The 14,127-nt window shown below is 44.2% G+C and overlaps 2 protein-coding genes across 2 annotated transcripts; both read right to left on the bottom strand.

The window, feature by feature from the left end:
- Positions 1–2,759: 2,759 nt before the first annotated feature.
- On the bottom strand, positions 2,760–8,049 carry SELENOS (selenoprotein S). The gene is made up of 6 exons (XM_088536621.1): positions 7,956–8,049; positions 7,527–7,652; positions 6,132–6,238; positions 5,155–5,244; positions 4,973–5,051; positions 2,760–3,654 (listed from the first exon to the last, which is right to left on the bottom strand). Exons 1-6 carry the CDS (start codon positions 8,047–8,049, stop codon positions 3,569–3,571), a joined length of 582 nt encoding a protein of 193 aa, XP_088392747.1. The 3' UTR covers positions 2,760–3,568.
- Positions 8,050–8,494: 445 nt separating this feature from the next.
- SNRPA1 (small nuclear ribonucleoprotein polypeptide A') lies at positions 8,495–13,973 on the bottom strand. The gene is made up of 9 exons (XM_088536534.1): positions 13,861–13,973; positions 13,499–13,646; positions 12,852–12,930; positions 12,201–12,247; positions 11,632–11,734; positions 10,999–11,078; positions 9,705–9,780; positions 9,154–9,247; positions 8,495–8,667 (listed from the first exon to the last, which is right to left on the bottom strand). Exons 1-9 carry the CDS (start codon positions 13,940–13,942, stop codon positions 8,609–8,611), a joined length of 768 nt encoding a protein of 255 aa, XP_088392660.1. The 5' UTR covers positions 13,943–13,973; the 3' UTR covers positions 8,495–8,608.
- Positions 13,974–14,127: the final 154 nt, after the last annotated feature.

Raw genomic sequence — 14,127 nt, 5'->3', positions numbered from 1 at the left:
GGTGTCAAACGCAGCGGAGATGGTCACGGGGGCTGCAACCCCTGTGCCGACAAGGTTTGCTGCATGAGATGCTCTCGGGGCATCTTCCTAAGGAAGGAGAAAAGGAAAAACAAGGAAAAATAGCCCAGTCTAACCACCCGAACTGACTACCAGCAAACACAAGCTGAGGATGAAGTAACAGTAGGCAGCTGTAGCAGAACACCCCGAATTCCTTAAGGGATTTAGCATCAAAATAGTGTAAGGTATTTATTAGTTCTATCTTTTCATCTGCATTCAGGCTCTGCTAGGAGAGCAATTCCTTGTAGAGTAGTGCAAAAAATCAGTAATTTCATTTATATGAACTCTGAATAACACACAGGGAATTCTAGGCTGGGAACAGCTTGCTAATAGAGGTCCCCTTCGCCCTCACTCCCTCAAGTCCATCTTCTGTGGGTCACTATAAAAACCTCCAGCATCAGAAACATTTTTTAAAAATAACTAAATAAGCACAACCATCACTCTGAAAAGCCTTTCCTCATGACACTATCTTTCTGAATGGCACAGATAAAGCCAAACAAATCTCACAAGTGACAATATGTTTTCTGTTCACTTTTAATTCCAGTATTAGGCATTTCCTAGTGAATATTTAATAGAGCTATGCATAAACTGAACTGCATATGCAATTTAAAAAGTGAAAAACAAAAAACTTTCTCCAACATATAGATCACCTGAAAGATAATGAAAAAAAAGCCAGCTACGTTTTTTCAGGCAACTAACGTATTGAGTACCACTATACTTCCTAGTCTAGTAGTATTATATTAACTACAAGATTATTACCTATATTATTCCACATAATGGTGTTTCTAGCATGTCTAGATCAGTAAATTTAGAAGTTTCTTCCATAATTGCTGTAAACCAAAAAGAAAAGTGAAGGTTTTGTAATTAAAGTTTCAAGTTTTCAGGAATTTGTGCACGAACAACAGCTTCACTGGCTCATTTTCACCTACTGCCTTGTGGCTAATTCCCCCCTACGCTATAACCCAACAAGCGACCACCCTTCCAAGCTTGGTTGGGTTCTTCCTGAAGCCAGAGGAAAAAGCTGGTATCTGTTTGTGTAGCCAGCGAGCCAAAAGAGAAGTTTTACAACTGAGGTTCTGTCACCCCATTCAATATTCTAATATCTGGAAAAAAAAATCCCAGTATCTGACAGGATTTAGGTACCCGAGGATTAACAATGATGTTATTATTAATAAAAGTTAAAAGAGAAGGATGCTTAAGTTTCAAGAAAACATGCCAATTACTTCATCCCATTGGATAGGTCTTCAGATCTCAGTTGGGCAAAAATCCATGCAGCCCCAGACCAAGCAAGTCTCAAGACACACAGAAAGATTAGCATATGCTTAGTTCCGACCTGCTAATTTATTTAGAAATGATTTTGCTGAATTAAATTAGCCCATCTTCACCATTTTATCTACAGGAGTTTTGCATCTTTAATACAACCACGCTATTTTTCTGAAGACAACACCTCCTTCTGCTGCCTATTTCCTCAATGCAAGGAAAAATGTTTCCCAGAGGCATGTGTGAGATAACAGCTTATACCTCTTTATGGATGAAGAATCTTCAGATCTTGAAAATCTTTCCCCATCCTCTATTTTTTTTTGCCTTATTATAAATTAAAACCTGAAGTTACATATTGCAGTCCATATCACACAGTAAATCCAACAACAGAAATGTAAGTGTACATATCAAAACACACAGAAGTCAAGAAATGAAAACTAGTTTCCATAGGAACATTAATAGCCCTCTCACTTCATCTTCTATATGCATTTAAACACACATTTAAGATGTCTAAAGTAAAAGGTTCTTTACTTTTCCATCTTGTTAGCTGGCAACTTTTAAACTTATTAAGCAACATGCTACTGTTACACTTATAGTCATAGAAAAATCACAGATCATGACATGTAGAGCAGTCTCTATATATGTATAAACAGTGTTTTCAACGTTGGCACTCAAACATATTAACAAACACAAATATTTCAAGCGTAAGTGTTTAGAAACAAGCCTGTAAGCAGCCTTAAGCTATGCTAATAAATTACTGACATATTTTTATGCCACATATACAGCTCAGTAAGAGTAACCAAAGCCACAGTGTGTCAAGGCTGTGTGTCGTATGCTGACAGGAGCGATTTCACCTCATCAAGGGCAGTCTCGGTGTTTGTTTAGTCATCTTCTACGTGTTGGGCCAAACAGCATACTGAGAGAACGGGGTGTCTGAGAAGCTCATTTATGATGACCATCTCCAACTCTGTTTTCCGTCCACATTGCTGGACAAATACCAGAAAAATGAAGACAGCACTCTCTCTAGCTACTAAAGCTCTCCTCAGTCTCCCACCTACGAATTTCAATGTTTGTTAGTTACAGGAACAGTCCTCGAGGCTGGCGCTGCATGAGCTGGTGGCAGGGTGAGAACTCCCCCACCTACAGGTATAATTGCAGTGCTTGGTAATTAGCAATTCATTCTGCCCCATTTCAGAATCATTCTTGGTGGAGTGAAGGGGCAAGGAAGCAGACAGAGAATGTTCAGGTTCAATTTTTGGACCTGGGAAAACTTATTTTGGTCTTAACCTAAAAGTGACTCTCTTCCAATCATGACTTGGAACAAAGAACACTCAGATAAAACATAATCGTTAAAAACCTAAAAAAACAACTTTTTTAAAAAAAACAAAAACACTCCTTCATTCCACACAAGCACTTAAATGAAAATGTAATCTCTCATACGATGCATCTCATTTTATACATTTATTGCACTAGAATGTATACCTTCTATATAAAAAGATGCTGTAGAAAACCACAAGATTGTAAATACTCTATGATTTCTTTGCAATGATATTTAATATTAATAATATTTTGTCTTTACAAAGCAGTTGAAAATAAAAAAGAAATAGCAAGAAACCCCCATCTGCTGTCTAGCATCAGTAATCCTCACTGGTTTGTTCACCATTTATAAGGAAAACATCATTCAAGGTAGCTTGTCACAGAGACTCATCTACAACACCTGGCCCTCAGCGCGAACCCAAGGCATCTGTCAGTTCATCTGGATTTTCTGAAAGTCCCTCTTCTAGAATTTAAGCTGCAATTTAGACTGCAAGTGATAATATCCTTCCCTTCTACCTATCCTTCCAGCCAAACACTGTAAACCTCCTGACACATGCTTGGGAGTGGTAAATATCCTCATTTTGGAGAGGTAAACAGAGACACAGATAGTTAATTTGCCTGTGCTCAGTCTTTCGAACACCCACAGAACCCAGATCTCACATCCCCCATGCTGCACCTCAGCTGGTAACTATGTTTCCCCCCTACAGAAGGGTGAAAATTAACTGTTTATACTGACATTGTTTCATTCTTCACCCTCTTTAAGAGGATAGAGTATTTTTTCTGGTATAGTAACAGTTGCTGTGTTAAATATTTGGAACTCGTGGACATCTGTTTGCAAGCGAGTACCTGTGCTAAACCCAATCCCAAAGGAGTCCCTGTGACACGCAAGCTCTAGGCAGTTAGACAGTGGGCAAGACATGGGACACGAGGGGCGTTAGCCTCATCCACCTGCCGACGGGCCTCTGCGACCTGGCCTCCAGGAGCACGTTCCACCTCCTTCTCCAGACAGAGGGTTGTAGCCTGGAATTACAGGTGACAAATCCAGCCCATTAATATTTAACCTCAACACAACTTCACTAACACATAAGGAACATTAAATAAATAAACAAGATTTGTTTTCATTTGAGCCATTCTGATTAAATTAAATCAAAGTGAATTGTGGTTAATTTTTTCTCAGTCCACATTAGAGGTTTAACACTGCTCTGGATTGAGGTAGAGCTGTGTGAGTCTCTGTTTGCCAGAAGTGAACTTTACTTAAGAATTTGAAAGGGAAAGTACAGACAGTAAGGCAAACAGACACTTGCAGTTAAGTCTCCCACCATCTTAACGACACATAATTTCATTTTATAGCACATACCTGGAACGATATGACTTGGCAAACATCTTCAATTTATTCTGTAAAATGTAAAAACACCAAAACAACCCTGAAACCCGCCCTGGACTTCTTAACCAAGCAGTTTTCAAAGCAGGCTGCTCCACTGAAACCTCAAGCATTACCTTTTTGTTTATTTGGTTCCCTCCTACTAACCAAGTTCTGCTTTCTAAATTTTTTCAGCAGCTGAACAGCGCAGATGGTTCTTTCACTTCACCCCATCTACCTTATGAGAAGATCAGGGACCTCTAATTCCATAATCTGTTCCTTAAGCAAAGACTTTGCTTACAATGAAACTAGGACAGGTAGCAGCTGTAAAGGTGCCTCAGCCAGCTGCCACGATTACGTTGCTTAGCCCAGCTATTATCCACTCCTCTTTTCTTGTAGGGCACAGATAGTCTGTGCAAGAGCTAAGGGCGGTATTTGATGGTATCAGACCTGAGACTGCGCTCATGTTAAACACAGGGGAATTAGTCAGTTCCTGCCCATATCAACAGGTGCTAGTTGACACACACACACTCAGAGCAGAACCTCCAGAACTGTTACTGAGGCTTAATGTGTTTTATCAAGAATCTTGAGGTTTAATACATTTAATCAAGTTTAAATCAGTATAATTGGGGTTGTCTAGAAGATCCCTTCCACGAGAAAAAATTCCAATAAAATATTGTATTCAAATTAATTTCTGCAAGTGCAGCAAGGCCATCTGGCTAAAATCTTTGCAAAAGCATTTTTAAGGAAAATTGAGATTTTCTTTCCCTGAGGCAACCATAGAAACTTCCTGCTGAGGTTTGCACAAAAGTACAAACAAACACGTCACTCTAGAGATAAAGAGCTTGCTCATAAGGCACATTCTGTTTTCTCCTTGAATAAACAGAAGAGTTATGCATAAATACACAATGACTATGTATGTTGCTGGATAAATGCTCCTTTTTCAGGCTTATATTATCTGAAGGATTTCACACTTACCACCGCTTCGCAAAGGCTTTTTGTTCGCTTTAGGTTTCGGGACAGTTGATGAGGTGGAGGCACCAGATTCTAATTCTTGCTGTTCACATAAGCAAAAATTAGTCAGAATTTAGGCAACATGAATTACAGGTAATCCAATTACATAAGCGTCCTTGTAGTCTGGCTAACAATACAGTTGTTACCTGATTTAGCTTCAGGTTTCCTTTGTAGCTCTTTCCCTCCTGCATACTTTCCCACATTGCTATCTTCTGCCTTCGCTTCTCTTCTTCAAGCTAAGAAACAAATCCACGATACGCAAGATTAAGATTTTAGAACCGATAGATTTGCTCGTGCTACAAAAAAAAAGCTACAACAGATCCTCCCAAAAAACAAGTATCTCTGAGCTTTTGGAAGCATTTATTTTTCAAACTAACATTCATTTTTTTCAACCATCTGCAGACCAAAAGTCTGAATGTAGCTGACTGCAAAAATCAAATAAAAGAATCGGGATTAGCAAGCAGTATAATCTCTACCCTGATCACATCCACTTCTCTATGTTGCCCCATGAAGCTGTATGATATGTCTCATATCACAAATGATACTTCAGAACTTCAAATTACAGCATGTTGAAGTAAACTGTATTTCCTAAGAACTTACATTCATTTTCTGTTCTTAGGGGCAAATGTATGTGATAGTTCAGTTAATCTAAATGCCAGCAACTCCCCTCTAGTGATTCACCTGCACATGTAAGTAAGCTTTCCAAAGTACCGAATTGTCTATAAAAAAAAATAAAACGAGACACACAGTGCTCCACACACACAACTGTTTGTGGAGAAGTGACTGCCAACGAGATCAGTTATCTGAAGGAGCAGAATTCTAAATGCATTAACCGTTCCAATCCATAAAGAGCAGCATGACCTCAAGTCAACAGAGAATATAGTAAGTATGTGGTTGGATCAGCAAAAGCCCCTCATGGCATTTAATGCCAATTATTGCTATCAAGTTGTATAAAAATTGGACCAGATGACAAAGGAGGGGGGAAAAAAACTCTATCCACTACCCAACAGCAATGGAGCCTACTGTTCTTCCATTATGTAGCATAGAGTAAACCCTTCTGCAGGGGCAGCAAAGGGCCTGACGACAAATTTGAGAGTTAGAGACAGAACTGTTTGCCAGTTACCTGTTTCTGTTTTTCTTTGTATTTCTCTGCTTGTGCATTCAACTCCTCTTGCATTCGGAGGCGAGCTGCTGCCAAAGCTTCCTGTCTTTTTACCACCAGATCAGGTTCTAAAAAATTGGGAAGGAGTATGCAAGGCGATCATTAAAAATAAATTCTAAACCATATTCTCTTAGCATTATCATATAGAAAAGACTGTATTTTCTAGAGAGGCTCTCTAAGAATATCATATAGAAAAGACATGTCTCTTTATAGCTGTTTTGCAAAAAAATCACGGTTGAAGTTCAACTTGCAACTGAAGTTCTACTCTAATTTATACATCCTTTTATGTGTAATCGCATTTTAATATTTTTAGAGTAATTACTTTAGTGGGCTTTTAATAAATAAGGGCACCCATGTAAAAAAACTATCAACGAACCAAAATTTAAGCTTCTAGGAGACTTGCTTCTCTTTCTATTTTTGAAGGTTTTATTTAATATAATTTTGGAAATATCACCCATGCCTTTGCAGCGATTCCATTTTTACCCAGAGACCTTTTTTTTTTTTTTTTACTTTTTAACTCAGAAGCATGAGGAAACCAGCCCACATTCACTCCTACTCCTGGCGATGGCTCCTGTTTGCTTCATCATGTCAGTGAAGCAGTGGCAGATTTAACATGCTCCACCAACAGAGAAATGACTTTAAAATATCAAACATCTTCAGAGAAAACTTGCAGTCTCTGAAAAGCCACTTGGTTTCACGTTAGGCCTTCAGTAGATGTCACAAGAAAAGAAATGCCATCCAAGCAAAGGCAAATACTACTTCTTCTGCAGCCGCTGAAGTATCTCTGTATTTGCTCGACTCCTTACGTGTCTATCACCTGGTGAGCAATATATGAAAGAAATTTAAGCTGCAATGTTATTCTCGCATTTTTATAGGCAGTTTTGGCAACTAAATCAAGATTTAATTACCACGACAAAACAGCATCAGCAGCACAAGGGCATTTCGGAGCCGCGTGTCCTGCCACGCCAGCAGGCCAAGGGAGCCAGCACCAAGTAGTTATTCCTTAATCAGATCCATAAGTACAGCCGGTGCTGTACGCAGCACGTGACCGCGTTGTATTTACAACCTAAGCCACAGTGTGGAAAATAAAATAGACGAGAGGAAGCTACACCCCAAGTGTACATAAACCCGAACAGGAACTAGGAAAGGGCTGTGCAGGAATAATTGGAAGAGGCAACAAGCATGAATGGAGGAGCTTTCCAGGCTTTTTCAACACGCAGGCTGGGGCGGGCCGGTTTCCTTTATGACTCTGGGAGATGCTCCGTGCCGACCTCAGGCCTTTGCGGATGGCACAGCCTGGGCTCTCGGGGACCCGCTGCCCCCCTTCCCCGCCGCGCGCGCGGCCGCTCCACTCACCCTCGAGCGCCGCCGGCCGCGGGCCGGGCCGCGCCGCGCCGCTCCGCGACACCTTCTGCGCCACGACGTAGAGGGCGGCGCAGAGCAGCAGCACGTACCAGCCGTAGCTGGCGAGCAGCGAGCCCACTGCGGGACGGAGAGCGGGTCAGGGCGGCGCGACGGCGCCGGGACCCGCCACCCCCACCGGGACCCGCCACCCCTGCCACAGTCGCCACCCCCGCCGGGACCCTCCACCCTCCTACAGCCGCCACCCCTGCCGCAGCCGCCACCCCTCTCATACCCCCTGCTGCAGCGGCGGCCCGGCGGGACCCGCTCCCCCGCGCACCACCTCAGGCCCGGCTCGGTCGCTCCCCCGACCTCTCCCCTCCGTTCGCCCTCCAGGAGCCGCCTCAGGCCGCAGCCCGTCTCGAGGGCCCCCGCCCCGCTCACCCGTCTGCTGCAGCAGCTCGAGGCCCTCCCGCTCGAGCGCGGGCCGGCCCGGGCCCGGCGCGGCGCCCTCGCCGCCGCCGCCGCCGCCCTCCATCGCGCCCCTCACAGCCGCCGCCGCCGCCGCCTCACGGCCCGGAGCCGCCCCGACGGCGGGAGCGCGGAACGGCCAATCAGCGCCCTCCACGCCCTCAACCGCCTCACCGCGCCCGCCGCGCCGCAAGCCAATTGGAAAGCGAAGCGGCGGAGGGCGGGCCAATGGAAACAGGGGCGGTGTGAGGTCAGCGAGGGGCTGGCCAATGAGGGGCGGGGAGGGCGGGAGCAGAACCCTCCCCAACCTTCCGCCCATTCCTCCCCCCCCCCCCCCCCCCGCCACATAGCTGAATTTATGAATTTTCCCCATTTCTCCCCATTTTGCTGGTGGCGCCGGCACTGGTTTCCGCCCGCCCCAGCCAAGGGCTTCCGGCACCTGGAGGGAAGGGGCCCCCGAGGAGTGAGGGAGGAGGCACGCGGGGTGAAAAAGGCAGCGGTTATTTATTGAACTGTGAAATGTACAGCGAGAAAATGGGTACAAAACAGCCCATTTCGGGCAAACGCGGCGCTCAGAAGGGCCGGGCATGGGGGCGTCTTCCAGGCAAGCGAGGCCACCGCGGTGCTTAGGAGCCGTTGGGAACAGGGTCCTCCTCCATTTCCTCTTCAGCGTCCTCCGAGGGGCCTAAAAAAGTATCAGACATCAGCGTTTCCACTCCACGGGGATGTCCCCCCAAACACACGACTGATAATCGTTCAAATACTTAAAGTCTCCTCAAAGGAGAGTTTCAGAGAGCTGGGTTTGACTCTATCCCCGCTCACAAAGTGGCCCTGGGTTGTGTTGTGGCTGTCTGCAGCCTTCACAGCAAAGGGTCTCCTCGCTAAATTAAGTGCTGGGAATAGGGACCTGAGCTGAGGAAATCCAAAACCTTCCAGGCTTGAACAGTGCTCTGGAGGCCACACACCCACCATGCACTTAGAGAGCCTTAAATATGTGACCCTTCAGGTCATTCTGACCATAAAAGTTACACCAATTTCAAAAAGATTTCTTTCCCAGCCTCACAACTGCGTGACCATTCCCGCTTAACTCGCTCCTGGGATCACACAAAGCATCAGGAAGCCCTTGAGAGGCTCTGTGTAGAATGCAGAAGCAGGAGGAAGGCAACAAGACCTGGTTTTCGTTCTCTGCCGGGTATCTGACCGGACTGCAACAAGCCTTTCAGCCTCTCCACTTCGGCTAGAGTTGAAGCATTTGCTATAGCAGCCTGGAAAAACAGCAGACAAAAGAACAAGGTGAACCTTCACATGCAATATGCCAACAATCTCTTTAGTATTCTGTTTATTTATTTATTTTAATCTGTTTAGTATTCTAACATAAGAACAAGAAGTTTTGTTTTTTTTTTTTCAGTTAAGCAAAGCTGAGCTTTTCTACTGTATAAAGTTCTACGAGCAACCACAAACTTACTTCTCTCCTTATTGCATAGGCTGGTCTATCCCGAGATAACTCTAACCTCAGAATAAAATGTCACTAATTTCTTAAAAAAATAGCATAGCAGGAAAAAAAGAAAAAAGAAGACAGAGAAAAAGATCCAGAAAAAGACATTAAGAGTATATTGTTCTGCTGGTTTTAAGAGTCAGGGGCTGCCAGGAAGAGGAAAAATACTTGTTAAAGAGGAATTTTTATCCTTGCTTTGCTCAGTGTGTGATGTCCTGGCACGTTACCTTAATTGCTTCCACGTCCCCAGGCGAGGGCCCGGATTTCTTCTTGTCAGTCAAGAGACCAGCACCTGGAGTGAAGCTTCAAAGCAGAGCAGTATCGTTACACCCTCGCAGGGGTACGTGCTTCTCTAACTTCCAAACCATGTCTGGAAGTATTTCATTCAATCAAGTGTAGTATCTTATCTTTGTTAACAAACTGATACAGTGAATCGCCTCCTTCAGAAACACCAGCAGCTCATCCTCATGCCCCATTCCCCCCACTTCTGCTGCTCACACAGAGGCAGACTGTAGCTTTATGAATTAAGCAGTTGGCAGAAGCCACTCAGTTTGGATGTTGCTGAACACTCAGGTTGTCAAAAAACAAAAATCAGGGTGGATACAGATTAACCAAAATTGGGTTTCCTGTTCTTAATAGATTTGATATTTTGACAGCCTTTCTTAAAGCCTATTCTGAATATTTAGCTTAAAAGAAAGAGTTGAACTGATGCTGTTTTAAGAAAAAAAGATCAAATGTGAAATGGACATTTCTGACTAATTGCCTGGGAAGAGTTTCCTGAAATGCTGACCCAGCCTGAAACAGCTACAGCCTCTTTTGCATCTAGAGAAGCATTTTCTTCATATCCATTTTTGGGGCTATTTCAGTTCAACAGTTGATGTGGTCTAAAACCCTCATAGCCCCAGCCTCCTTCTACTCATAGAGTAGAGACAGAGTTTCATCTCCTACAGTTTATGTGATAAATGTGTTTAAGAGATTTCTCTTCAGCTACAAATTTTCAAATGCTTTTGTCAGGCATGAACTGGTTTCCAAACGGCTCAGATGTACCATTTTATAATGAAGAATTAAACTGAATAAGCATATATTTGTTATAGGCTGACTAAAGGTTTCCATCTGTATTGTATCCATCTAGTTAAAGTGCATATATTTTAAGAGTTATTACATTCCATAGCAAAGAAAGGCATTTTTAGTTATAAATCAGTTTTAAAAAAATAACAGTCACCTCTCTCCAGGGTAATAACTGAGACAAATCACAATTAGCACAGTTAGGGCTCTTTTTTGTTGACTTTAATTAATCCACCCAGACTGTATATCACTTTCAAAAACACTTCTGAGATGCATTCACCACCATCCAAAATCTAGGATGCCTCAACCAGGCATTTCTGGCTACAGAGTTGTTAAGACATCCTGCCAGTAACTGGAATTTCACTTTAGTGTCTGATGCAGCCTAATGCTGCACACATCAAACAACGTGGTGTTTCTGAAGGAGAATGCCAGTGTAAATTGGTTTTTTTATCTTACGTTTTTGCTCTCCTGGCAATATCCTTTGCAAGCTGTGCACCCCGTTTGCCCTTGAACATTTTCTCTGCCTCCTGTCGCTCCTACAGCGATACCACACACACAAAGTTAAGTCAGGAACATTGCATTTTGCAAAGCTTTGATCCTTGCAAAGAAAGACTCTTCAGCCCATCCTCAGCAGTGAACACTGGTACATGGAGACCAGATTAAGCACATAAACATTGCCAAAACACTCAGACTCGAGACACATCAACCTAATTCTCTTAAAGCTTTAAGAGCTCTTTCCCACACTAAAATCCTCATTTAAGGCACAGGGCTGTGCTGTGATTTCTCATTCCTTTCTCTAGAGGTCTGTCTTTCTACCAGCAATAGTGGATGGTCAGAAAAGTCAGACTAAACAATCAATGGCAGTGAGACATAATTAAAGAGATTGTATCCTTAACAGAATGAAACTATACAAAATGAAATGCACGTTTTTATACCAGCTGCAATACTTAATTTCAATACACTTTACAGAAAAATAGGAAAAAAACACCTTCTTATTAGCACTGAAGTTTCAAGAATGTAACAAGGAAAAAAAAAAAAAAAAAAAAAAAGGTCTTCATCTTGTGCCAAATCAGAAGACAGCAGACTTACTTTGAGCTTCACTTTCTGAAAATCCAGCACTCTGACCTGAGGAACTTTGTGGATTACATACAATCTGTAATGCTTCTTATTTGTTACAGGGTTCCTTAAAATGCTACAAAGCAAATAAATATCATAAAGAAATTCTTATAATAAAAGGTATTAAAATTTGTTAATATACCTAAAATATCTTAACATACCTTTTGCTATAAGAAGTAAGAAATAATACCACTAAATATTCATTATAACCTGTTCTCTCATATTATGGAAATTATAGTGAAAACTTGCACTTAAAATTATTTTATCAAATAAGTGGATTTAACTGCAGGAGAACATAAAGAACAAACAACAAATTCAAAACACCTTTAAAAAGACAAATAATGAATCCATCATATTTCCTAACCACACAACAATCAATAAAAAATGCAGGACAGATACGGGCTTTTGTTTTTAATCCCTCAGGCTCCAAATAATGCTATTCACTTAAAAGACCTTGTGCTGAGAAGTCACATGTAGTGACTTCAGTTTTACAGTCTGAAAATATATTTTATAGAATATTTTGGCTTTTCAAGATTACATACCTCAAGTAAGTCAATGATTTAATAGATGATAACGGATCCAGTTCACCCTACACAATGGGAACACAGTACAAAATCTTAAATCTATTTAATGAGAGCAAACTGAGTAAAATTCTAGCAAACCTTACTCTGACACAGAAGCAGTGACAAAAACAAACCAACAAGATCTCACATCCATTTGAACTTAAGGTTTTGAAATACTGCCCAACAGAGCAGCATTTGTCCCAAGTCACCCATTCATGCTCTTTGTTACCTATTACATAATTCAAAAGGAAAACGTAGGAAACACGGCTTGGGATTCCTTAAATGACCTGAAGTTTTAAAAGAGTGTTTCATGGTTTTTTGAAAACAGAAACTTGTCTCTTCAGCTGAAAACTAGATTATGAATCATTTAATCTCTTTTCTAAAAGCTCTTACTAGAATCTATGATAAGAGACCAATTAGAATTACTGCAATTAATTTAACAGGAACCCATGAAGATTTGGTAACTACTGTTCCACCGCACGCCACAGATCACATGCATTAAAACAGAAACATCACAACTACCACTAAAACAGTATTTTTCTAAGCAAAGGGAAAAGGTCAGTTATGCAGGTGACGCACACGTACAACAGAAGTTTGTTTAGATTTGTGGATTCAGGATTTACAGCTCACCAGTTCAGCGATGTTGTTGTTGGTAAGAACGAGCTCTGTGAGATAGGGCAAGGCCTGTTCCAGTCCCTCCCCGATCCGACTGAAGGGGAACAGAAAGAAAAAGGTTATTTTGGCTGGAAACAACAGCACCAAGCTGCTAGGTAGATTCACATACACAGCACCACAATCCTGACCTTCTTATTTCAAAAAGCAGCCAAGCCTGACGTGGGCAGAAGGGGTTTACACCAACTATAACATGTGTTTGTTGTACAGCAGGCGACGTTCACCAGCCCCCGGGCAAAATCATGAGATGCAGCAGATGTGCAGGGGGACAGGGATGCACGTGCAGGGACCCCAGTCTCTCTGGGTGCCCGGGTTTATTTTCACTATTTTCTAATGGGACGGGAAATGAGCTCCTAGCCGTCTCTGGGCCGATTCCCGTGCTGGATCTGACCATCCTGCCTCAAAAAGGAATCCAGAACTTGGCAATGTGCAAGGCAGGGAAACTGTGTGGGGCTTCGGATTGTGAAAACAGGCTCTCCCACGGAAATAACGGGCTCTCCCACGGAAATAACGGGCTCTCCCATAGAAATAACGGGCTCTCCCACGGAAATAACGGGCTCTCCCACAAACGCCCCTGGCCACGGGGCCGCGCGGGGGCCGCTCACCAGATCCTGTTGTTGTTCATGAGGAGGGTTTTGAGGCGCCGCAGCAGCGGGAACCCGTCCAGCTTGCGGATCTCGTTGTCGGAGAAGTCGATGGCGTCGAACTGGTCCAGGGTGGCGCCCAGGTTCTCGATAACGGGGATCTTGTAGCCTGGCGGGGGGGAAGCGCCACACCGGTCACGCGGGGCCCGCGATAGGGGGAAAAGGGCCCCCCCGGTGCCTCCTTCCCGCTCCCGCCGTGACAGGCCGCGCAGGCCGCAGCCCCGCCTCCCGCCGGGCCCAGGCGCGGATCCGGTGCCGGTGCCGCCCAGGCCGCGGTCCCCGCGGTCCCCGCGGTCCCCGCCGTCCCCGCCGTCCCCCCGCACCGCGCAGGTCGAGCTCGCGGTCGCGCACGGCGTTCGTGTACTGCGCCGCCTGCTCGATCAGCTCCGCCGTGAGCTTCACCATCCTGCCGCCACGCTGCCGCCGCCGCCAGGCCGGCCAGCCGAGCGCCGAGCTCGCGAGCGGCCGGGCCCCGCCCCGCAAGCCCCGCCCCGCATGGACTATCCCCAAGCCCCGCCCCGAGCTCCCGGCCCCGCCCACATCCCCGCCCCGAGCTCCCGGGCCCGCCCACAGCCCCGCCCCGTCGCTCC

Source organism: Tinamus guttatus, unplaced genomic scaffold (assembly GCF_059628265.1).
Source record: "Tinamus guttatus ecotype Peru unplaced genomic scaffold, ASM5962826v1 Tinamus_guttatus_pri_ptg000004l, whole genome shotgun sequence".
Lineage (NCBI taxonomy): Eukaryota > Metazoa > Chordata > Aves > Tinamiformes > Tinamidae > Tinamus > Tinamus guttatus.
The sequence above is the reverse complement of the archived record's forward strand: the minus strand, read 5'-3'. Positions and strand labels throughout refer to the sequence as shown.